We start from the raw sequence: 26707 nt of genomic DNA on the forward strand, positions 1-26707 counted from the left end.
ATAACTCCCACCTGAAGCACACAAGATACACATACTGGTCCTCAGAGTGGGGTTGTCCACACAAGAGATAACTCCCACCTGAAGCACACAAAGTACACATACTGGTCCCCAGAGTGGTTGTCCACACATGGGATAACTCCCACCTGAAGCACACAAGATACACATACTGGTGTCCTCAGAGTGGTTGTCCACACACCGGATAACTCCCACCTAAAGCACACAAAATACACATACTGGTCCTCAGAGTGGTTGTCCACACACGGGATAACTCCCACCTGAAGCACACAAGATACACATACTGGTCCTCAGGGGGGTTGTCCACACACGGGATAACTCCCACCTGAAGCATACAAGATACACATACTGGTCCTCAGGGGGGTTGTCCACACACGGGATAACTCCCACCTGAAGCACACAAGATACACATACTGGTGTCCTCAGGGGGGTTGTCCACACACGGGATAACTCCTACCGAAGCACACAAGATACACATACTGGTCCTCAGGGGGGTTGTCCACACACGGGATAACTCCCACCTGAAGCACACAAGATACACATACTGGTCCTCAGGGGGGTTGTCCACACACGGGATAACTCCCACCTGAAGCACACAAGATACACATACTGCTCATTCGGGTGGTTGTCTAAACACAGGATAACTCCCACCTGAAGCACACAAGATACACATACTGCTCCTTCGGGTGGTTGTCTAAACACGGGATAACTCCCACCTGAAGCACACAAGATACGAATACTGCTCCTTTGGGTGGTTGTTTAAACAAGGGATCACCATGACCCACCTGATGATTACAAGGTACATATAGTGGTTGCTCGACTATCTATGTACATGAAGTTTACATATAACAAAGATGTTTCAAACAGTTCTGGTCTGGTATGGACCTTTGACATCTATGACTTTGAAAAAAATTGCTATCAAATGGCTATGTGACTTTTGACCTCTATATTGTCACTCTTAAAATTGCAAAAATTGATCATGACCTTGATGCATTTAGCTGAAACATGCACTCAATGTGCAAGTTCAATGTGGTGAACATTTGTGCTAAGTTGAATTAATCTTCAAGCGGTTGAAGATATTTGGGAAAATAATTAAAAATGACATCTTGAGATATCACAAAAGCCATAACTACCCCCGAACGTTGCTTCGACACAGGATTTTATTGCATGACTAAGGCAAATAAATTGAAATAAAATCATACCACATGATTAAATAGTGTAAAGCATCATCTCTTTTATTTGCTACAAGGTCAATCTAACCTAGCCTGTGTTAAGTGTCAAGCTGATGTTGAAAAGCACATGCATAAAATATTTTGCAGAGGTTTTGACCAAGCCATGCAAGTTACCTTGATCTAGAGGATAAAGATGTGTGTCGTCTTTTTATGTTGGTCACTTTGCCAAAATAATTCTGAACTCAACCATAAATGGCAGAAGCACTATCAACAGTAAGGCTTGTAGAGCAAAACTGAAACTGTTCAAAGGCACACAGTGACCTTGACCCTTAGGTTAGGATTCCTTGCGTGGCTCCTAATAACTTGTCATCTTATGGTGGTGACTAATTTCGAATCCCACCCTTTATGACAAAGCTATGGCCCTAGAAACTACTTTCATCAGTAAGGTTTGTACAGTAAAACTGAAACTGTTCAGAGGCACACAGGACCTTGACCTTAAAGTTAGGAATCCTTGCATGGCGCCTGATAACATGTCATCTTACGGTGGTGACTAATTTCGAATCCCACCTTTAATGACAAAGCTATGGACCTAGAAACTACTATCATCAGTAAAGCTTGTATAGTAAAACTGGAACTGTTCAGAGAAACATAGTGATCTTGACCCCAAAGGAAGGAATCCTGGTGTGGCACCTAATAACATGTCATCTTACAGTGGTGACTAATTTCGAATCCCACCCTTAATGACAAAGCTATGGACCTAGAAACTACTATCATCAGTAAAGCTTGTATAGTAAAACTGGAACTGTTCAGAGAAACATAGTGACCTTGACCCCAAAGGAAGGAATCCTGGTGTGGCACCTAATAACATGTCATCTTACAGTGGTGACTGATTTTAAATCCCACCCTTAATGACAAAGCTATGGACCTAGAAACCACTTTCATCAGTAAGGCTTGAATAGTAAAACTGGAAATGTTCAGAGGCACACAGTGACCTTGACCCTAAAGTTAGGAATCCTTGCATGGAGCCTTATAACTTGTCATCATACCGTGATGACTAATTACGCATCCCACCCTCAATGACAAAGCTATAGACCACTATCAACAGTAAAGCTTGTATAGCAAAAGAGAGGAAGTTCTGGGGCATGCAGTGATCTTAATCCTGAAGCTATGGAGCCTGGTCTTTGCCACAACACATTCTCATCATATCAATGATCATTTCTGTTAATTATTTCTAAATCTCTCACCATGAATGATAAAGTTATGTACAGGATTTGGAAGAGGGAAGGACAGGATGATCAGGATGGATGTTAAGATACGCTTTGTAAAGCGGGGTATGAATTAATGAAGATGTACTTGTTCGACGTCCCTCCTGTCGTAACGTTTGGCCCAGTGTATAAGAAAGAAGTAGACTATCCACAGCATGATGACGGCTGTCACCACAACAGGGTTTTCAAAAAACGTCAGGAATAGCACTATGTCATCTACAAAAGAAAAATTGTTAACTTTCTCTTTCATATTTCATACTTTTCAGTGAAAAATCATGCTAATAAAGATGCACTCTTACTCCCAAATAAGATTTACCACAATTAATTATATTGTTTTAATATTCCAAAAAGGATGCTTACATGTCGAAATCAATGGTTCTATAAATATGAAGGATACCAATTTTTATTTGAAAGAACTGTGCATAAAACATGGTATTTCTACCTGATGAGACTATAGTAGATCTAGTAAATATTTTAGCATTCACCCATCATTTACTATTATTGCGCTTTCTGCTATTAAATACACTCTTAAAATCTTGTTATCATTTATTAATATTTTCCATAAATTTCTGCATTTAATTTAGTAAGTAGTTAAAGGTTTATCTGTCAAAATTTATATTTGTTAAACATGTGTATGTATTGATTTTGAATAAGAGTGTCAATTTAATCTAACTGAAGAAAAAGTATTTCAGTTGAAACACCTCTTAAACAAGCAAATTCATTGAATTTATATCCCCCGCCTGATAAGGCAAGGTTCATGGTTTGGAAATGTAAAGTAGGTGGAATACTCCTATATAAACATGTAATATGGCTGCAGAGAAATGGACCTTTATGAACTTTGGATATAAGTTTGAGTTTGTTTGGAATTATTTGAAATAAAAGTTTTGAGTTGTATTTGTAATAGTTTCTATGAATTTGAATGATTTCAAAGTGAAAGTTCAGACATTTCTGAAGTGATAACAGTAAATAGTGGGAAATGACATTTTAAGGTACCTGTTGATCATGTTCACTGTGTGTTATTTTCAAGCTCATCTGGTTTTACTGCTACTGGTTCTGTGAGATATGACCTAGTGACCTAGTTTTTGACCCCATGAGACCAGTTTTAAAGTTCTTGTAAGATTTCATTTAGGCAACCATTCTGACCAAATTTGTACATAGCTGACTATGCAATACACATGTTTGGTTTAGAACACAATTTTTCAAAGATTACACCTATTGACCTGGTTTCTGACCCCATGTGACCCAGTTTCGAACTATTCAACAACAATCAAGGAAACCACTTTTATTAAGTTTCATGAATATTAGATTAACTCTAGTGTGTTCCCAAGCTTTTTTTTTAGATTTGACCTATTGACCTTATTATTGACCCATATGACCCACTTTTAAAACGCAGTCATAATTTTACCTTAGAGAACATTCTGACCATGTTTGAACATTATTGAGCCAGTCACCACCAAAAAATAGTTTTGGACAAGATTTTTGAAAGATTTGACCGAGTGACGTAATTTTTATATCACATATGACCCAGTTGAAAACATGTCAAGAGTTCATCAAGGAAAACATTATGATCAAGTTTCAAGAATATTAGACCATACATAATGCCTCTAAAAGATTTTTCTAAGATTTGACCAAGTGACCTAGTTTTTGACCCCATGTGCCCCACTTTACAAGCAGTCCATATTTCATCAAGTACATCAAGACAAAGTTTGAACATAATCCAACCAATCATTTCAATTCCGGACAAAATATTTCCCTAAAAACGGGAAAAGATTTGACCTAGTGACCTTATTTTTGATCATATGTGACCCAGTTTTATTTACGACCAAAAGATCATCAAGGAAAACATTCTGATTAGTTTCATGAATATTTGACCATTTATAATGCCTATAGATTTTTCTAAGATTTGACCTAGTGACCAGGTTTTTGACCCCATTTCCCCTTTTTTAAGTGGTCCATATATCACCAAGGGGTACATCATGACCAATTTTGAACATAACTTGACAAATTATTACCATGATATGGTTCCACACAATATTTTTTCTAAGATTTGACCTAGTGACCTAATTTTAGATCATATGTGACCCAGTTTTATTTACGACCAAGAGATCATCAAGGAAAACATTTTGACTAAGTTTCATGAATATTTGACTATGTATAATGCATCTAGTTTGTTCCAAAGATTTTTCTAAGATTTGACCTAGTGACCTAGTTTTTGACCCCACGTGACCCACTTTTAAAAGTGGTCGAGATTTGATCCAGGGGAACATTCTGACCAAGTTTGAACATTTTCTGATCAATGCCTACCAAGATATGGTACAGGACGGACGAATGGACGGACGAACGGAATGACGGACGGACAACGCCCAAACAATATCCCCCTCCTGAAATCTTCGATTCGGTGGGGGATAATAATTCTGACAAGCTTCATGTAATGGAAAAAAAATAAGGAAAAGAACCTGGATCCACAAATGTTGGGGCCACAAGAACAGACGCTCCAAATGAAGACAGATGGGAGGTCAAACACTCAATAGATGGTGATGATGATAAACTTTTGTCAGAAATCTGAAATGTCAAAGGAATTTTAACAAATAAAGGACAGTTTGAGCGAATACATAGAATTAATACGTGGTCGTTAAAAATATGCAAGTGCCAGGATTTTCTACTCGCATTTTTCGATTCTTACTCGTATTTTGCGAGTTAGCAACCGTTAAATTCAATCCCTGCATTCATATCTCTGAATATAATGTGCATATAAGGCCTTGGACCTTGTGCCTATAAACAAGGCTATGTTTAATTTTGGCTTCTCAAGGCTTGTCTTTCACATAACCAGTCATTTGCTAGCAATACAATAGTGAAGTCCCCTATAGGTTTTAATGCCTCACAAAAATAATCTGAAACAAGAGCACCGCGAAACGGAGCATTATACGCCCGAAGAAGATTCGGCTTGAGGTCCTTTTAATGTAGTGATGATTTGTATAAAGTTATTTGAAAATCGCTTTATTAGTTACCAAGTTATGGCCCGGACACGGAATTGCTAACGGACGAGTAACAAAGATGTGGCCCGGACACAGAATTGCTATCGCCCCCCATGGTGATTCTAGTCTTTGAGGTATGGACCTGGAAATTGCGCGCGACACATCCTTTTAATGTAGTGATGATTTGTATAAAGTTATTTGAAAATCGCTTTATTAGTTACCAAGTTATGGCCCGGACACGGAATTGCTAACGGACGAGTTACAAAGATTTGGCCCGGACACAGAATTGCTAACGCCCCCCCCCCCATGGTGATTCTAGTCTTTGAGTTATGGCCTGGACATGGAATAGCTAATGTCCCCCCAATGGTGATTCTAAACTTTGAGGTATGGACCTGGAAATTGCATGTGACACATCCTTTTAATGTAGTAATGATTTGTATAAAGTTATTTGAAAATCACTTTATTAGTAACAAAGATGTGGCCCGGACACAGAATTGCTAACGCCCCCCCCCCCATGGTGATTCTAGTGTTTGAGGTATGGACCTGGAAATTGCGCGCGACGCATCCTTTTAATGTAATGATGCTTTGTATAAAGTTATTTGAAAATGACTTTATTAGTGACCAAGTTGTGGCCCGGACACGGATTGCTAACAGCCCCCCATGGTGATTCTAGTCTTTGAGGTATGGACCTGGAAATTGCTTGCGACACATCCTTTTAATGTAGTGATGATTTGTATAAAGTTATTTGAAAATCGCTTTATTAGTTACCAAGTTATGGCCCGGACACGGAATTGCTAACGGACGAGTAACAAAGATGTGGCCCGGACACAGAATTGCTAACAGCCCCCCATGGTGATTCTAGTCTTTGAGGTATGGACCTGGAAATTGCGCGCGACACATCCTTTTAATGTAGTGATGATTTGTATAAAGTTATTTGAAAATCGCTTTATTAGTTACCAAGTTATGGCCCGGACACGGAATTGCTAACGGACGAGTAACAAAGATGTGGCCCGGACACAGAATTGCTAACGCCCCCATTGGTGATTCTAGTCTTTGAGTTATGGCCTGGACATGGAATTGCTAACGTCCCCCCCCCATGGTGATTCTAGACTTTGAGGTATGGACCTGGAAATTGCATGTGACACATCCTTTTAATGTAGTGATGATTTGTATAAAGTTATTTGAAAATCACTTTATTAGTAACAAAGATGTGGCCCGGACACAGAATTGCTAACGCCCCCCCCCCATGGTGATTCTAGTGTTTGAGGTATGGACCTGGAAATTGCGCGCGACACATCCTTTTAATGCAATGATGCTTTGTATAAAGTTATTTGAAAATGACTTTATTAGTGACCAAGTTGTGGCCCGGACACGGATTTGCTAACGCACCCCCATGGTGATTCTAGTCTTTGAGGTATGGACCTGGAAATTGCGCACGACACATCCTTTTAATGTAATGATGCTTTGTATAAACTTATTTGAAAATGACTTTATTAGTGACAAAGTTGTGGCCCGGACACGGATTTGCTAACGCCCCCCCCCCCCCATGGTGATTCTAGTCTTTGAAGTATGGACCTGGAAATTGCGCGCCACACATCCTTTTAATGTAGTGATGATTTGTATAAAGTTATTTGAAAATGACTTTATTAGTGACAAAGTTGTAACGCCCCCCATGGTGATTCTAGTCTTTGAGGTATGGACCTGGAAATTGCGCGCGACGCATCCTTTTAATGTAATGATGCTTTGTATAAAGTTATTTGAAAATGACTTTATTAGTGACCAAGTTGTGGCCCGGACACAGAATTGCTAACGCACCCCCATGGTGATTCTAGTCTTTGAGGTATGAACCTGGAAATTGCGCGCGACACATCCTTTTAATGTAGTGATGATTTGTATAAAGTTATTTGAAAATCGCTTTATTAGTTACCAAGTTATGGCCCGGACACGGAATTTCTAACGAACGGACAGACGATGGAGGCCATAACATAATACGACCCTTCGGGCGTATAAAAACTACTTTTTGTATATATATCCATAGTTTTATTAGTTATTAATCCAACATATTTTTCTCAGTGCCTAAACAAACAATTGTTTGATTTTGTTTATATATCCCTTAAAATCCTACATATGATTGAGTTACAAGTCTTATTAGCTATAATAATTCATTTTGACATGTCAAACATAATAGTAATGCCCTATAGTATAATTTTTACTTGTTTGGTATTTCAGTATTTCAATTGTTTCCATAACCACTCACTTTTTTTTTTAAATAATATAAAAAAAAATCTTATATTATTCATTCCAACAAACCAAGTTTCATTAACCTAAGGTGGCATTACTGCCATAAGATAATCTGATAGGGTACGGCAGATTTCACAAGTGCTAGTGTTACATGGACGGAATGTGTCCCGCTGACTTTTGAAATATAAACATGTTATCTTACTGATTTTTCTTGTTGAAACAGAGGAAATAATCCTTAAACTAAGTGTATCTGTCATTTTTTATATAAATTTTATTTTTTAAATGGTTAAAAATATCAATAAAACAAGAGCATGTAAAGTGGACCACGTTTCATCAACGTATTTCAAGTAGTATTTTTTGCCATTTAACATTTGAAAAAAGTGCTGATATAACTCATTTTCTTTTATTAGTCAATAATAATGAAATATGGATTCATTTGAATTTTTAAAATATCTGTTATATTTCCATTTAGATATCATACAATTTCAAATACCTTCCATTTTTGGCCGCTATGTGTTCGTTTTCCCCCCACATAATCTTTAATACATGAAATTGGTAACATTTAGTAAGTTGTAGATGGTCATATATGTATTTACTTTAAAAGATGAACATAAATTATATTTCAGTTAAATATTTTTAGTTATTTATACTTAAAAAAAATAAAAATTGCTAATGTTATGGAAAGACAGATGCTAATGTGACAAAGACGGAAAATGTCCTGCTAGTGTTACAAGTAGGACAGAACACCAGAATTGCTAATGTTACAGAGGACTGAAACTGTAATTAATACTGTAATATTGCACAAAACATTGAGCCTTTACATGTTTAATTATAATTAACCCTATCATTAATATTACAATTATGTTTATATTGCATTAAAACAATATTATATACATGTTTTATTATTTTAAACCATAAACATCTTCAGTTTCATTTCTTTTATTAGATGTATACATACATGTATGCATGTGAATATTAACAACACGTATGCGCCCTTAACCCATTAGCTACTCCCTGCTGTATGCTATGGTGCAATGTAACATAACAGCAAAGTAGGCAGATGTTGTGACTTTGTGCTTTTTCTCTAATACCTGGTTTACCCAACTGTCAACCTAGTAGTTAGTAGCTTGCTTGCTGCACATTTCATAACATGCACATTTCTGTATTTGGTTTGAGTATTTTTAGCTTATTGTTTTCTTTCTGCATAAATATGTAGATTTTTTATGTTATTAATACATTAACTGCTAGAAATGTTCCCCAGCCTGAAAGCTGACTGGTTAGCCAGGCAACCACAGTGTAAGTGGACCTGGGGGCTCACCATAGCATTCTATGTTTTCAGAGCATTAATTGCAATCCAGCTTCAATAAATTGGTACATACAAAATTGAAATTAAACAAGTAGTAACTTCTTAACTCTCTTTTATTTTCAAACAACAGTTTATCGACATATACATGTAATTACTTCCATTTATTGGGAGCCTATAGCAAAAAAATCGCTATAATTCAATAACTGGTATCGATCAAACAATAGTATTCTTGAAAAAAATCTAAGCTACCAACGCAAGAGAGATGAGCAGGCTTCAAAGTGTCGATAAAAACGTGACCACCCAGCTCCATAAGAGGCTGTTTATATTCATATAGATATCATACAATTTCAAAGACCGTCTATTTTTGGCCACTATGTGATGTTTTTTTTTAAGATAGATATGTTTTCTTATAAATTTATATGATTAAGATGCTGCACAATATAATGTTGTCATAATAAAGGTGGACAAAAATCATAGTCTTCACTTTTAGATTAATGTTGTTTAATGAGTTCACAAAACAAATTGTTTTAGGTTAACCACATAATTTTCGCGATAATTATCTAGCTATCTAGTTAATATTCGCGATACTTTTTTGGTAAGATAAATATCATAAGACTAAAAACAGGCCTGAGAGTGTTTGTGAATTCCATTTAATAAGTAACATAATAACTGGTTAACTAGATAAGATTAATGTTACTTGTAACTTAGCCATGCCGCCATTTTAACCTAACCTGTTTGTACTCCTTTTTATTTTTTTATGACACATTTCTATATGAGTAGTAAGGACAGCGGGAGGGAAAATTTATAGTACCCTCTAGTGACACTGGCCAGGCAGGGCTTTTTCTGCCCATTTTGGGAAAAAGTTCCTAAACATTTTGGAAATTTTGCGTCATGAAAATGCCGAAATTGGGAAATTTTACAATTAAAAGAAAAAGGTGTCTAGTCTCCTGTGAATTAGGAAATGATTAAAATTATTTTGTTTCCCTTTAAAGGACCTAAAATGCTGATATATCAATCCTTGGGTGTAAATATCTATTGCAATAAATCATGACAGATAATATTTTATACTGATCTCTGAATGTGATAAAAATCAATGATTTTCGAGTTCAATAATTATCATCAAAAAAACTTTACATCACATAATTTATTAGGATATTGAAAATTAACTAGTACAGGTAAAAAGACTTTCTAAGACGAAATAAAATGATTATTATTTATTTTGATTTGGGAATGGGTCTGATAATCGGACCCATGGGTACTGCAGAAAAAGCACTGCCAGGGGACACTGTTAGCAGACTATTTAGTATAAACTTAACAAACCTGCATTCCTTCTTGTGTCCAGTCATCCTTTTCAACATCCCAGTAGTAACATCCCAGGTGAAAGCTCCGCAGGGTGGTAGTCAGGTCCAAAGATACATAACATTCACTGATGGTCTCGTTTCCCAGACAGCCTGGGTCACGTAACATCAACTCTTCTCTAGTTTGGGTGTCGGTAATGTCAACGCTCACAGTAAAGTAGAGTACATAAGATGTTACATTGCTTTCTTCCAGCTTTGGCTCACGAGCTGACAGATATATGGTTTTTCCTGAAATTACATTGCCCGGGGTATCTTTTGCTGTCAAATCTTCGTTCAAATCGGTGCAGTTTGCTGTCATGTTGATATTTGGGAGATGGCTACAGAACATGCCACAGCCGGCATATATTCCAATACAGGAGGTAGTGTTGTCTTTACAGCAGCGATGATCACACTCCTGGCAGTACCTGGTGATGTTGTCCAAAACATCACCACCGTCACCATTACCTCTTCCATACATGGCATTTATCAGCTCAATGTCTCCAGGGTATCTAAATACACATTTAATAAAGATTTGTGGCTACGTAGCTTTTAATTAAAGATGAACACTTACTCCCAAGGTCTAAACAAAAAACACATTTGGTTCAGTTTCCCCGACCCTACCTACGAAATAGGTGCTAACACTATCATTTTTATAGTCAATTGTTAATTGTGTGTTTTAATATGTAGTTTAAAACCTTTTAAAGCTTTATACACAGTGTGTGTATACCACGTGATAAATTGCGTCATAAATGCTATGTCGGAAGGCAATATTTTGCTTCGAATAAAGACTTTAAACAAAGATTACTTCACCATTTTAAATGTAACATAGCACAGTCTACGCAGCTTAGGAGCCCCACCTTCGGTCTTTAAATTTGATTGCGAGTTTAGTTTCTTAAAACACTTCGACAAACCTTTTCACAAAACGGCCATCTGACGGAGCAGTGTCAAAACATTATTTTGGAAACAGGTTTGTCGAAGTGTTTGATGAAACTAATGAACTCATCAAATTTCAGAAATAAAACAAAGGCGAGGCTCTTTAAGCAGCATAGACTGTCCTTTGTTTCATTTAAAATGGTGTTGTAAATAAAAAGTTTATCTTTGCTTTAAGACTTTATTTTAAGCAAATTTTTGCCTTCTGACGTAGCATATATGACGTCATTTATCACGTGGTATACACACACTGATACCGAAGATTACTTTAACACCATTCTCCAATGATGGCAATGACGTTCTAATATAAAGCCTAATAAAAAATAAAACAAATAAAAAGCCTACCTACCCTACCTGTTCTTTAAAAGAATGAAACCCTAACCAAATCATTTTTTTTTTGGCCCTTATAAGTTAAATATCGAAAACACTTGTTCTTATGCAGGATACCGTGTTTAATTTGAAAGAAAGGCGCAGAAAACATGTTTTTTCTACCTTATGAGACAATAGTTGATCACTGTAAATCTTTTAGGACTGGACGACAGTCATTTAATATTTGTGCTTTTCAGTTATTTAATACATGGTTAAAATCTTGTAATCAGTAATTAATATTCTCCATAAATGCATTAATTAGTATGTAGTTGAAGGTTTATCACTCAAAATTTATGCTTGTTATACATGTGCATGTATTGATTTCAAATAGGAGTGTCATTTTCAATATCAGTACAGTGTTTTTTTTTCATCTTTAATGAAATGGTGCCGTGGCCCTTTGATATGGGAAAAATTATAGCCTCGATTTGGCAAATAGCTAAAAAAACTAACATGATTCATTGAACGTTGAACTTGTTTTCAAACCTTTAATTAAACAAACCTATCGACATATTCCTGAATGGCACTATATTGCTACCTCTGCTTAATATTAAAGCTGCACCTCACGGATTGAACGTTTTGACAACTTTTTTATTTTTTGTCTTGGAACGAGCCAATTTTTGCAAAAATCAATAGAAACCAGTTATATTATAAAGACTGCTGACAAAAAATCAGATCGCAGATTTTTATATATAAGTTCAAAAATTGATGTTTTATGCATTTTTCTTAAACCGTTAGTACCATAAAACATTTAAAATATGAAAATTTACGATCTGATTTTTTTGTCAGCAGTCTTTTATCACTGGTTTGCAGATATTTACGCAAACATTGCAAGACAAAAAATAAAAAAGCTGTAAAAACGGTAAATCTGTGAGAGTGCAGCTTTACGAGTCAATGCACATAAAAGCTAAAAATACAGACTTTTTCAAAAAACACAACAGTATAAAACCACAACTGGTAAAAATGAAGTTGTTCTTTTCAATAAAATTTATTTTCCCTACATTTTCCATGTTTCTCTCTGCTCATCAATGCTGCAGTATTATCTCCGAACTGCAACACATACAACTGTTTTATATTAAGTCGAGTAAAACATCATGTGTTAAATACAGATTTTCTGTAAACACTTACCTAAATCCAGTGGCAACCAGTTCTTTAATATTAACTTCACCCTCCTCACTTATGCCAAGTTTAATGGAAGACAAGTTTTGTGGCAGGTCGAGCACGAACGTCTGGGTGTTTCCTCGGGTCAGGGTGATGTTGAAGGTGGTGGTACCCGGCCTTGCATGTCTCACAACCTGATCAAATGTCTTACCCTGTTTCTGGATAATCAGCTTGAGAGGAATCTTGGCACTAGTCGCCACATCTGGGAAGAGGAGGTTTAAAGTCATCAATAGCCCAGTTATTGACAGAACTTTGTTTAAGTTAACCACATGATCAAATGACGTCTGTGTTAACTTTCAAATCATTAATGCTCTAAAAGTTAAATGGATCCATTTGTGAAATGAAGTAATCCTAGTTGAGACGACCATGATTTATTTAAATATTTTAACACATCATGAACAAATTCACAATATTATTAAAAGTGAACAACCATATCATTAATCACATTGTTATTTTTATTTAAAAGTTCTGAACAATCACCCAAGAAAATGCAGACTTCATGATGGAAAAACAATTTTTGTTTAATTGATGGGATTAACAATAAGTATATGCAACCTTGTGATTAAATAGAATGAGAGAAAAACCTTTTCTGTCATGTTTTAAGGAATAAATTGCGCAATTCATTTTTAATATTGACACCAATAGTTCATTATTTTATTCAAGAATTGTTACAAAATACTTAATTTCATTTACGAAAACCTTTCAGTAATCGTTTCTTACCCATTCTGTAAATAAAACAACCGGACTGTAACCGGAAACATTTTATCAAAATTAATGATGTCACAATAACCCGGGAAAAGATCAACCACTTGAAATCACTTTGAAACGTAAAATTGAAACACTTATTGAAAACAATACATTTAACATATCATAAAATGAACACTTTCTAAAATGTTCATTTAAATTTATGGGACCTGCTGACACAATACAAACAATAACAGGATCAACAATTTCCATGTATATTGTTTTGCGATGAATTGTGATCCGAACATATCAGAAGGTGTTGCATTCATCAAATGATAACCGGAATTGCGGAAAGGCAGTTCATTTAAGGAATGGAAGTTTAGGTGTAAAAATGAAAGTATGAATATCATTTTAAATCAGACAAGAACAAGCGGACATTCCATTTAAAAGGTTACAATCATATATACTCGTAATTTAGAGTCTGTTTAAATGGTTAGGGACATTTTCCACATAATTAATACATTTCATCACCTTTGTGCAAGAAAGAACCTCTGCCAAGACTGTGTTGTTTTTTCCTTCTGTTTATGATGTATCATGTGTTGTACTGATATTGCTGTGTTGATTACATATGAATAAAAAAAAATACAAAAAAGACTATAGGTTTGGTAAATATGACAATATACATATGAAATCTGATAATATTAGTGTCTATATTTCACTTAAAAAAGATAACTAAAGAAAAGTGCTTTATTTTAATAGAAAGTTCAAGCTTACCATCAAAGTCAAATGAAAGTTTCAATGGTGACTTGAGGTTGTTCATGTGGACTGGTTTGTTGTGAGAGTCCTTAAGAGTGAGAGACTGGACACCTGATGTTACCATGGCGACACTCTCTTTCCAACTGTATGGGTTTTTCTTTGTGTACATGTACTGAAACAGCCCACCACACCGAGGATACATGATATCTGATATCACTAAGTACACATGTGATATTTGAAAACAGCCAATTTGAATGTGTTAACTGGTAACACCCAATATAACACCAAGAAAACATGTGCTACCTGATTTCACCCAGTACTTATGTGCTTTCTTAAACAAGAGGGCCATGATGGCCCTAAATCGCTCACTTGAGTAAAAGAGTTTAACCTTTGTTATCAATATAGCTTGATTCTCAAAGAATATTGAACAAGAGTTGTCACAGTATGTGACAAATGCCCCCAAATGTGACATTGACCTATGAACAAGTAAATAAAAAGTTGATCTTGCCTTTATGTGTCAAATACATATGGCAAGTTATTTTAAATTGCCTCTGAGCATAGAAAAAATACCAACCATACTTGACAGCCAACACTTATGTCCTCATATTCAGCATTCCATTGTGAATAAACAATAAGTGTGACATTAACCTTAGAGGTAAGGACAGGGGTCTTGCACACAACACGTCGTCTTGGTATGTCGAACACATGTGGCAAGTTATATTAATATCTGTCCATACAAGAGAAAGTTACAGCACAGACACGAGTTATTGAGCCAGACACACGACAGACGGACGGACAGACAGAAGGACTGATGGACAGACGGAAGGTGCGATTTTAATATGCCCACCTTCTGGGGCATAAAAACATACTGGTCAAACATGTTGCCTGGATAATCACTGGCAGGACTTGTCACAGTTGCCTGCACACTAACAGGACTTGTCACAGTTTCCTGCACACTGACAGGACTTGTCGATTGACTGCACACTGACAGGATTTTGTTCAGTTGCCTGCACACTGACAGGACTTGATGATTGACTGCACACTGACAGAATTTGATTCTCATCTGCAACTTGACAGGACTTTGTTCAGTTGCCTGCGCACCACACTGACAGGACTTGATAATTGACTGCACACTATCAGCACTTGGTACAGATACCTGCACACTGACAGGACTTTTTTCAGTTGCCTGCACACTGACAGGACTTTGTTTAATTGCCTGCACACTGATAAAACTATGTCAAATTGCTCAACCCATCAATAAACTGCCTTAAGCTCTAAAAATCAAAAATCAGATCACATTCAACACCTTCTACTAATATTATCACCTTGACCCATCTAGGACAACATCACATTCCTTCTTATGTTACTAATAAAACTTTTCTTTATATAACTTATAAGTGAAGAACACTATCCACACAGAAGATAAGATTATAGCATCTGCATGAACAATAATCTACATGAAGTTCAATGGAAAAGTCTGATTATTAAATTTATCATTAAGTAAAAATGAAATTCCTTCTAAAAAATGAAGTGTTTAATAATTATTTGAATCTATGAACCTAAAAAAAACAATAATTACTTCAGAAGTGACTATGTTGGAGATTTAATGAAATTAAAAATATATTCCCTTGTTACTAAAAATAGAAAGTAGTGGAATCTCCAACAAAAAGGGAGACCATATAGCAAGACTTGCTGCCCTTGCTTCAAGAAAAAGTTATAGTAAGACTTGCTGCCCTTGCTTCAAGAAAAAACTTGACATAACTATCAGATTTTAACAAAGTGTATTTATAATGAACTTGTAGCCAACGGGCTGAGGCCAATTTTTCTCCAGGGGCATAAATTGAATAAACATGATATATAAGCAATCGACAATGTTACACACCAAATATTTAAGCACTGGGCTTCATAGTATTGGCCAAAAAAGTTTTGTAATTTTTCCTTCAGGTTGCCATGGCAACCAGAGTTCAGCATGGAATTAATTTCTTTGATCAATTTTGAAAAAGCACCAACCAAGGATCATTCCTATGAAGTTTCATCAAAATTGTCCAAGCGGTTTAGAAGATGATTATAACCAATTGTTGACATTCTCCTTTAGGTTGCCATGGCAACCAGAGTTCTGCATGGAATTAATATCTTTGAACAATTTTGAAAAAGCACCAACCAAGGATCATTCCTATGAAGTTTCATCAAAATTGTCCAAGTGGTTTAGGAGCAGAGTTCTGCTTGGAATTAATTTCTTTGAACAATTTTGAAAAAGCACCAACCGAAGATCATTCCTATGAAGTTTCATCAAAATTGTCCAAGCGGTTTAGGAGAAGAAGATGATTATAACCAATTGTTGACATTTTCCTTTAGGTTGCCATGGCATACAGAGTTCTGCATGGAATTAATTTCTTTGAACAATTTTGAAAAAGTACCAACCAAGGATCATTCCTATGAAGTTTCATCAAAATTGTCCAAGTGATTTAGGAGAAGAAGATGATTATAACCAATTGTTGACATTTTCCTTTGGGTTGCCATGACAACCAGAGTTCTGCATGGAATTAATTTCTTTGAACAATTTTGAAAAACCACCAACCAAGGATCATTCCTAAGAAGTTTCATCAAAATTGTCCAAGCGGTTTAGGAGAAGAAGATGATTATAACCAATTGTTGACAACGGACGATGGGCAACAGACGCCGGACATAGACTGATCACAAAAGCTCACCTTGAGATTTTTGTGCTCAGGTGAGCTAAAAACCTAGTATACATGTGATATTTGAAAGCAGCAAGTATCCATGTACTAACTGAAAACAGGTAGTATACACATATTATCTGATAACAGCCAGTTAGTGATACTACTCTAAATGCATGTGATATCTGATAACAGCCAGTATACATATGGCATCTGATAACAGTCAGAATACATGTGTCACCAATAAATGATGGCACCAAGTTTACATGTAATATCTGATAACGCCCAGCATACACATGTTATTTCTGATATCACGCAGTAATCATGTGATACATGAGTATTATAGTTTTTACATGTACTATCTGATCAAACTAAGTATGCATATGCTATCTGATAATAACCAATATACATTGTGATAACTAATAACACCTGATATACATGTGATATCTTACAACACCTGATATACATGCGATATCTGATAGTACCTGACATACATGTGATATCTGATAATACCTTATATACATGTGATATCTGATTATACCTGATATACATGTGATATCTGATAATAACTGACATACATGTGATATCTGATAATACCTGATATACATGTGATATCTGATTATACCTAATATACATGTGATATCTGATAATAACTGATATACATGTGATATCTGATAATAACTGATATACATGTGATATCTGATATTAACTGACATACATGTGATATCTGATAATAACTGATATACATGTGATATCTGATTATACCTGATATACATGTGATATTTGATAATAACTGACATACAAGTGATATCTAATAATACCTGATATACATGTGATATCTGATAGTACCTGACATACATGTGATATCTGATCATACCTGATATACATGTGATATCTGATAATAACTGACATACATGCGATATCTGATAATAACTGACATACATGTGATATTTGATAATACCTGATATACATGTGATATCTGATAATACCTGATATACATGTGATATCTGATAGTACCTGATATACATGTAATATCTGATAGTACCTGACATACATGTGATATCTGATACTACCTGATATACATTTGATATCTGATCATACCTGATATACATGTGATATCTGATAGTACCTGACATACATGTGATATCTGATACTACCTGATATACATGTGATATCTGATTATACCTGATATACAAGTGATATCTGATAATACCTGATATACATGTGATATCTGATCATACCTGATATACATGTGATATCTGATTATACCTGATATACATGTGATATCTGATAATACCTGATATACATGTGATATCTGATAGTACCTGACATACATGTGATATCTGATACTACCTGATATACATGTGATATCTGATAATAACTGACATACATGTGATATCTGATAATACCTGATATACATGTGATATCTGATAATAACTGACATACATGTGATATCTAATAATACCTGATATACATGTGATATCTGATAGTACCTGACATACATGTGATATCCGATAGTTCCTGATATACATGTGATATCTGATACTACCTGATATACATGTGATATCTGATTATACCTGATATACATGTGATATCTGATTATACCTGATATACATGTGATATCTGATACTACCTGACATACATGTGATATCCGATAGTTCCTGATATACATGTGATATCTGATAGTACCTGATATACATGTGATATCTGATCATACCTGATATACATGTGATATCTGATTATACCTGATATACATGTGATATCTGATAATACCTGATATACATGTGATATCTGATTATACCTAGTATACATGTGATATCTGATCATACCTGATATACATGTGATAATTAATCATACCTGATATACATGCAATATCTGATAATACCTAATATACATGTGATATCTTATGACACCTGATAAACATGTGATATCTGATAATACCTGATAAACATGTGATATCTGATTATAGCTGATATTATAGATGACATCAGCCCACAAACAGTACATATGGTACCGTGCACCCAGGTTAAGTCGTGTAGCGTTGGGAATGGGCCAGTATATACACTCCGGTATAGTAGGGTGGTCACCGAGCCCGAGCCACACTGTCTAAGGGGCACGTGCAGTTGGCCATTAATTTAGGGAATTAGCTGGCACAACTGCAAGTCACCTTTAAAGTTCAGATCATGTTTAATGGTTCACTTCGATTAACAACTCAAGTCCAATTAAGATGTTTAAAAGTTGGTTCTTTATTTATTCCAGATTTAAGTTGAATAGTTAACAAAATAATAAATCCAAAGACTTGTTTAACAAGAAACATTCAATAGTCTATGTGATATATTAAGTTATGGAAGTAAGTGAATTAATTATATAGTCACAAAAAAGTAGTTCAAAGCTATTTCCTTAGTAAAAGAAGAAGTACAAAGTTCCTAGTCTATATGTATCCCTAATGTATATCCTTCTTTTTTTTTGTCTCCCTAAATGAAAAATGTACATACTTATAAAGTTATATACTAACTTAAAGAGTAGAAGTTACCAATCAGAATTAAGTGATAAAAATATAATGATCGAAGATTTTAGAAAGTGTCACTCAAAAATAATTATTGTCAAAAATAAAATTTACAATAAGATTAATTCTGAGATAATTGAGAAGTGTCAAAGTCCCAAAGAGTAAGGTTTATGATAATGATCTGAGATAATTAACTGATAATAATTAAAGAAGAGGAAGCAGTCAAACTCTTATCAGAAATGTCAAAACACTCAATTGCAATTAGAATGACTGACAAAAGTCTTTGTAGGAAATTATGAAAGTAAATATTATAGAAAAATAAGATGTAACTTAAAAAAGGAACAATATATTTGAATGAAAAAGTCACACGGTGACACATAATAGGTGTGATATCTGTTAATTGATAAGGGAGCAGATATGCATTAATATACAAGTCAAATATCTGTACAATATGGTAATGTTACTGTCAAATAGTTTCTTTTGTTAGTTCAAATACAAGTAGCTGTACTCATGGGCTTACATGTCAATTACTCCCAAGTCCATTTTTTTAGCAGTAACTGATCTTGCTGTTGTTTGAGAAATGCCAAAGGTACATGCCCTGATGTGGCCCATTTAACCCAAAACAGTTGGTAGAAGGTAGACATATGTACTGCTATACCACTCTCAGTTTGATAGTTCTATTATCTATGGAGACTAACCTGCATGGAGATTGAGTCATTGTTGCCTGTGAGGTCAAGGTCATCAGGAATGGTTAGACTGATCTTTGACCCATTGGTCTTCACAGGCTCCATGGAGATTCTTGTCAAATTGCCGGGCTTCATCTGTAACATATTGGACATTATAAATGCCAGTAAACAATCAAGCCCCTCAATATAAGCCCTTTAAATGCATGTGAATATGTGTTTCGAGTGCCCAGGCTGGGAATCACACCCAATCACCTTCGTGAGAAGCGAGTGCACTAACCATTGCACTAACTGGACAACAAAAAATAACTGTTTACAGTGGGGTGTTGATGTGGAGCAAGAAAACAGGTTTTCAGTCACTGGCCCTAATTCCTCCACTCCAATATAGAATGACGAAACTCATAAAAGCCTGACTTTATCAGAGGAGATTAAAAAAAACAACAACAAAAAACACAATGTACATGGCTAAAAAAGTTTCACTAGAAGTTTAATTATACAATGGTGATTTCAATTAAAGGTTGATCACAATTTCTTTTGGCGTTAATGATGTATGATCGCAGTAGGATATATATGCAAGCAAATTCCATGAAGTGTGGTAGCCCTTCTTGCTTATTTGCTCTTTAATGCCCTACTGTGTTCATACTGCATAAACACAAGTAGAAATGCGACCAATACTTCTACTTACATTTTAAATAATTTTTTGTTATGATTGAAAATAAGCTGTATCTCCTGCAATTGAGTAAATGTTTATTAAGAAATGTTACCTACAACATGTTGCGATTATCCAATCGGAGTGCAATATTGAAATAAACAAGAGCTGTCACAGTATGTGACGAATGCCCCCGAATGTGACATTGACCTATGAACAAGGTCAGTACATGAAAAGTTGATCTTGCCTTTACATGTCAAATACATATGGCAAGTTATTTTAAATTGCCTCTAAACATAAAAAATACCACCCATACTTGACAACCTACACTGTTAAGTCCTTATAAGCAGCATTCCATTGTGAATAAACACTTAGTGTGACCTTGAACTTAGAGGTAGGGACATGGGTCTTGCACGCTACACGTAATCTTGGCATGTCTGACAAGTCCATTTTTAAATCTGTCCATACAAGAGAAAGTTACAGCCCTGACACGACAACTTATACTCTATGTCCTTATATATGCAGCATTCCATTGTGAATAAACACCTAAGTGTGACCTTGACCCTAGAGGTAGGGACACGGGTCATGCATGTGACACGTCGTCTTGATATGTGGAAAACATGTGGCAAGTTATTTTAAAATCTGTCCATACAAGGGAAAGTTACAGCCCAGACACGACAACTTATACTCTATGTCCTTAAATGCAGCACTCCGTTGTGAATAAACACCTAAGTGTGACCTTGACCTTAGAGGTAGGGACATGGGTCTTGCACGCGAAACATCGTCTTGGTATGTGGAACACATGTGGCAAGTTATTTTAAAATCTGTCCTTACAAGGGAAAGTTACAGCCCGGACACGACAACCTACACTCTATGTCCTTATATGCAGCACTCCATTGTGAATAAACACTAAGTGTGACCTTGACCTTAGAGGTAGGGACACGGGTTTTGCCCATGACACGTCGTCTTGGTATGTGGAACACATGTGGAAGTTATTTTTAAATTTATCCTTACAAGGGAAAGTTACAGCCCGGACACGAAAACCTATACTCTATGTCCTTATATGCAGCACTTCATTGTGAATAAACACTTAGTGTGACATTGACCTTAGAGGTAGGGACACGGGTCTTGCACGCAACACATTGTCTTGGTATGTGGAACACATATGGCAAGTTATTCTAAAATCTGTCCTTACAAGGGAAAGTTACAGCCCAGACACGACAACCTATACTCTATGTCCTATATGCAGCATTCCATTGTGAAAGTGGAAAGTTACAGCCCAGACACGAGTTATTAAGCTTGACACACGGAAGGACAGACGGACGGTGCGATTTTAATATGCCCACCTTCGGGGGCATAAAAATGACCTCATAATCTATTACGAGTTATACATCATGAATGACAAGTTTCATCTATACCATGGACTCAGAGAATGTAAATACTTATTGAAGACATACCTTGTTCATAGAGAGGTAGATAGAGGGGGTGACAATGGTGATGGGTGGGCCATCCACTTCCTGGTCAGTCTGCATCACATCCATCACATCCGTTACCAAGGACAAGAGAGTCTTTGTAGACCCCTTGTTTTCCTGAATATGGCAACCACACACTGCTATAATTTCATGACATTCTTTTAATATAAAAAATTGATGTTGCCAAATTTCAAATGGTTTTATATGTTCAATGCCTTAAATCAATCATCTGATTTGGCACACAATTGGGTAATTTGATATTTTTTCACGAGGTCCTTTTAATAATCCTTTTTGGTTTGGCAAAATTTCACATGGTTTGATATAAGTTCAATGCCATTAATTTATCAATTGATTTGGCAAACATTGGTCAATTGATATAAAACTGGATTTTAAAGTTGGTACCAGATAAAATTGCCTTAATTTCTGAATATTTGAAACCATGACGCAGCAACAAGAGTATAACACCATTCACACGAAAAATGATAATAAATTGTTATCCTCGAAATAACACTAGTAACAGAAACTGTAATATAACAAGAGCTGTCACAGAGACAGCGTGCTCCACTATTTCGCCACTATTCAGTATAAGGTCATTGCAACGTTTGGGTCAGAAACATGCATGGATCACTGTAAAATTAGATTACATACAAAACCTTAACCAGCAAGAAAATAAAGGGGGAAAATTTGCATTATATGCAAGATAGAGTTATTATACTTGATTGTATAAAGTTTCAATGCATTTGATTACATGCAAAACTTTGTCCAGAATGTCTAAGTCATATAGACAATGGCAATTATTTGCATTATATGTAATAAGACTGTTATCTTACTTGTTTATTTAAGAAAGTCAGGTGGTTGAGTACCATAGTATAAATTAGTCTCTATGCGATACTTCAAGTAGTTGCCGATATATAGTGTCTTACATGCAAAACCTTAACCAGAATTTCAGTCAACAATAAACACCCTTAATTTGCATTATGTTCAAGGAAGAGTTATCTTACATTAATAATTAAGTAGGTCAGAAAAACACATTAATAATTAAGTAGGTCAGAAAAACACATATCTAATTGTTTCAATGCAAAACATGATTTATTTGCTGCAATAATGACTTGAAGGTGCTTACAATTACAAACCGTAACCAAGATGTGATGACAACACTAGGGTCATGTAGTAATATAAAGCTCTCCTTCTTCTTTCATGGTCAAGCTAACAACTGAGAACGGTCAGACCAACATTCTGTTACCTCACTCTGTTCTTTGGTTTCATTAACTGTGTTGAAAACCAGAGATCCGAATCCGCTCACTAAAAGGCTGACAACAGGCAATGACTTGCAGCGTTAGTTCATAAAGACAAACTACAGCCAAACCCTGTTGGTTCAAACTCCCAAGGACCGGCAAAAATAACTTGTGCCTCGGAAAATTTGACCTAAGCTGAAATGCTTACCTTCAGTAAATAGAAATCGGTCCTTAACATCCACTTTGAGCCAACAAGAAATTTAAACCATGTGAGTTCGAGCCAATGGGGTTTGACTGTACCTCTACTATTTAAAACTTTTAACATAAAAATAGCACAATTTCTAAGAAGTCTATAAAATAATCAATTGTACATAGTAAGTAAACTTAAAGATAAGAAACAAAAAATACCAACATAACAAAACTAAAGGGATTGAAAAATGGACAAAAACCAAAATTGATTATCGCCTGTAATTGGAGAGGTCATTTTGATCATGTTGAATATATCATTTTAAATCTAGGGTAAGTTATAGTATTTGAAGCAAAGTTAAAGGGTACTGATACTTAGATTCAAATGTCAATTTTTCACTTAACAAAATTGATAATTTTTCATTCTAAAATGCTTGCATCACATCACATTTCAGAAACAAGAGCTGTTCAATTTTCATTATGTGATTTTTTTTGAAAATGATCAGTATTTCTCTGTATTTTTCTCCTAAAAAAAGAGAATAAACCAGTACTATCTACAGTGCCAAATGAGAGAGCCTCCAATTATCAATTATTAATTTCCCATATATTTCTGTTTAATAAAGTAATTGTGTGAACTTCAAGATTTTATCGAACATTATCTGAGACTCTATATTAGTTATATACACATTTTTATTTTTCCCCTAATCATGTAAAGATACACAGCCTTTAACTCAGTTGTTCATTACAAATGGCTATAGATGCATAATGAAACACAGCCAGGTTGAACTTAGTTGTTACAAATGGCTCTAGATGCATAATGAAACACAGCCAGGTTCAACTTAGTTGTTACAAATGGCTATAGATGCATAATGAAACACAGCCTTTAACTTAGTTGTTACAAATGGCTATAGATGCATAATGAAACACAACCTTTAACTTAGTTGTTACAAATGGCTATAGATGCATAATGAAACACAGCCTTTAACTTAGTTGTTACAAATGCCTATAGATGCATAATGAAACACAACCTTTAACTTAGTTGTTACAAATGCCTATAGATGTATTATGAAACACAACCTTTAACTTAGTTGCTACAAATGGCTCTAGATGCATAATGAAACACAGCCTTAAACTTAGTTGCTACAAATGGCTATATATGCATAATGAAACACAGCCTTTAACTTAGTTGTTACCAATGGCTATAGATGTATTATGAAACACAACCTTTAACTTAGTTGTTACCAATGGCTATAGATGTATTATGAAACACAACCTTTAACTTAGTTGCTACAAATGGCTCTAGATGCATAATGAAACACAGCCTTAAACTTAGTTGCTACAAATGGCTATATATGCATAATGAAACACAGCCTTTAACTTAGTTGTTACCAATGGCTATAGATGTATTATGAAACACAACCTTTAACTTAGTTGCTACAAATGGCTCTAGATGCATAATGAAACACAGCCTTAAACTTAGTTGCTACAAATGGCTATAAATGCATAATGAAACACAGCCTTTAACTTAGTTGCTACAAATGGCTATATATGCATAATGAAACACAGCCTTAAACTTAGTTGCTACAAATGGCTATATATGCATAATGAAACACAGCCAGTAACTTAGTTGTTACCAATGGCTATATATGTATTATGAAACACAACCTTTAACTTAGTTGCTACAAATGGCTCTAGATGCATAATGCAACACAGCCAGGTTGAACTTAGTTGTTACAAATGGCTATATATGCATAATGAAACACAGCCTTTAACTTAGTTGTTACCAATGGCTATAGATGTATTATGAAACACAACCTTTAACTTAGTTGTTACCAATGGCTATAGATGTATTATGAAACACAACCTTTAACTTAGTTGCTACAAATGGCTATATATGCATAATGAAACACAGCCTTAAACTTAGTTGCTACAAATGGCTATATATGCATAATGAAACACAGCCAGTAACTTAGTTGTTACCAATGGCTATATATGTATTATGAAACACAACCTTTAACTTAGTTGCTACAAATGGCTCTAGATGCATAATGAAACACAGCCTTAAACTTAGTTGCTACAAATGGCTATATATGCATAATGAAACACAGCCTTTAACTTAGTTGTTACCAATGGCTATAGATGCATAATGAAACACAGCCTTTAACTTAGTTGCTACAAATGGCTATAGATGCATAATGAAACACAGCCTTAAACTTAGTTGCTACAAATGGCTATAGATGCATAATGAAACACAGCCTTTAACTTAGTTGTTACAAATGGCTATAGATGCATAATGAAAAACAGCCTTTAACTTAGTTGTTACAAATGGCTATAGATGCATAATGAAACACAGCCTTAAACTTAGTTGCTACAAATGGCTATAGATGCATAATGAAACACAGCCTTTAACTTAGTTGTTACCAATGGCTATAGATGCATAATGAACCACAGCCTTTAACTTAGTTGCTACAAATGGCTCTAGATGCATAATGAAACACAGCCTTTAACTTAGTTGCTACAAATGGCTCTAGATGCATAATGAAACACAGCCTTGAACTTAGTTGTTACAAATGCCTATAGATGCATAATGAAACACAGCCTTGAACTTAGTTGTTACAAATGGCTAAAGATGCATAATGAAACACAGCCTTTAACTTAGTTGCTACAAATGGCTCTAGATGCATAATGAAACACAGCCTTGAACTTAGTTGCTACAAATGGCTCTAGATGCATAATGAAACACAGCCTTGAACTTAGTTAAACAAATGGCTCTAGATGCATAATGAAACACAGCCTTAAACTTAGTTGCTACAAATGGCTATATATGCATAATGAAACACAGCCTTTAACTTAGTTGTTACCAATGGCTATAGATGCATAATGAAACACAGCCTTTAACTTAGTTGCTACAAATGGCTATAGATGCATAATGAAACACAGCCTTAAACTTAGTTGCTACAAATGGCTATAGATGCATAATGAAACACAGCCTTTAACTCAGTTGTTACAAATGGCTATAGATGCATAATGAAAAACAGCCTTTAACTTAGTTGTAACAAATGGCTATAGATGCATAATGAAACACAGCCTTAA

General features: G+C 35.3%; 1 protein-coding gene across 1 annotated transcript in view; it reads right to left on the reverse strand.

The window, feature by feature from the left end:
* The window catches only part of LOC128226312 (polycystic kidney disease protein 1-like 2), a 64690-nt gene that overhangs the window by 32616 nt on the left and 5367 nt on the right, over nucleotides 1-26707 (reverse strand). The window contains exons 2-8 of the mRNA XM_052936199.1: nucleotides 22179-22310; nucleotides 20088-20210; nucleotides 14227-14380; nucleotides 12736-12970; nucleotides 10295-10820; nucleotides 4909-5014; nucleotides 2541-2668 (exon numbers count right to left, since the gene is read on the reverse strand). Of these exons, the coding sequence (XP_052792159.1) occupies nucleotides 2541-2668; nucleotides 4909-5014; nucleotides 10295-10820; nucleotides 12736-12970; nucleotides 14227-14380; nucleotides 20088-20210; nucleotides 22179-22262 (1356 nt within the window). The 5' untranslated portion in view covers nucleotides 22263-22310. The remainder of the gene's footprint in view (nucleotides 1-2540; nucleotides 2669-4908; nucleotides 5015-10294; nucleotides 10821-12735; nucleotides 12971-14226; nucleotides 14381-20087; nucleotides 20211-22178; nucleotides 22311-26707) is intronic.

This window comes from Mya arenaria, chromosome 1, assembly GCF_026914265.1.
Source record: "Mya arenaria isolate MELC-2E11 chromosome 1, ASM2691426v1".
Classification (NCBI taxonomy): Eukaryota; Metazoa; Mollusca; class Bivalvia; order Myida; family Myidae; genus Mya; species Mya arenaria.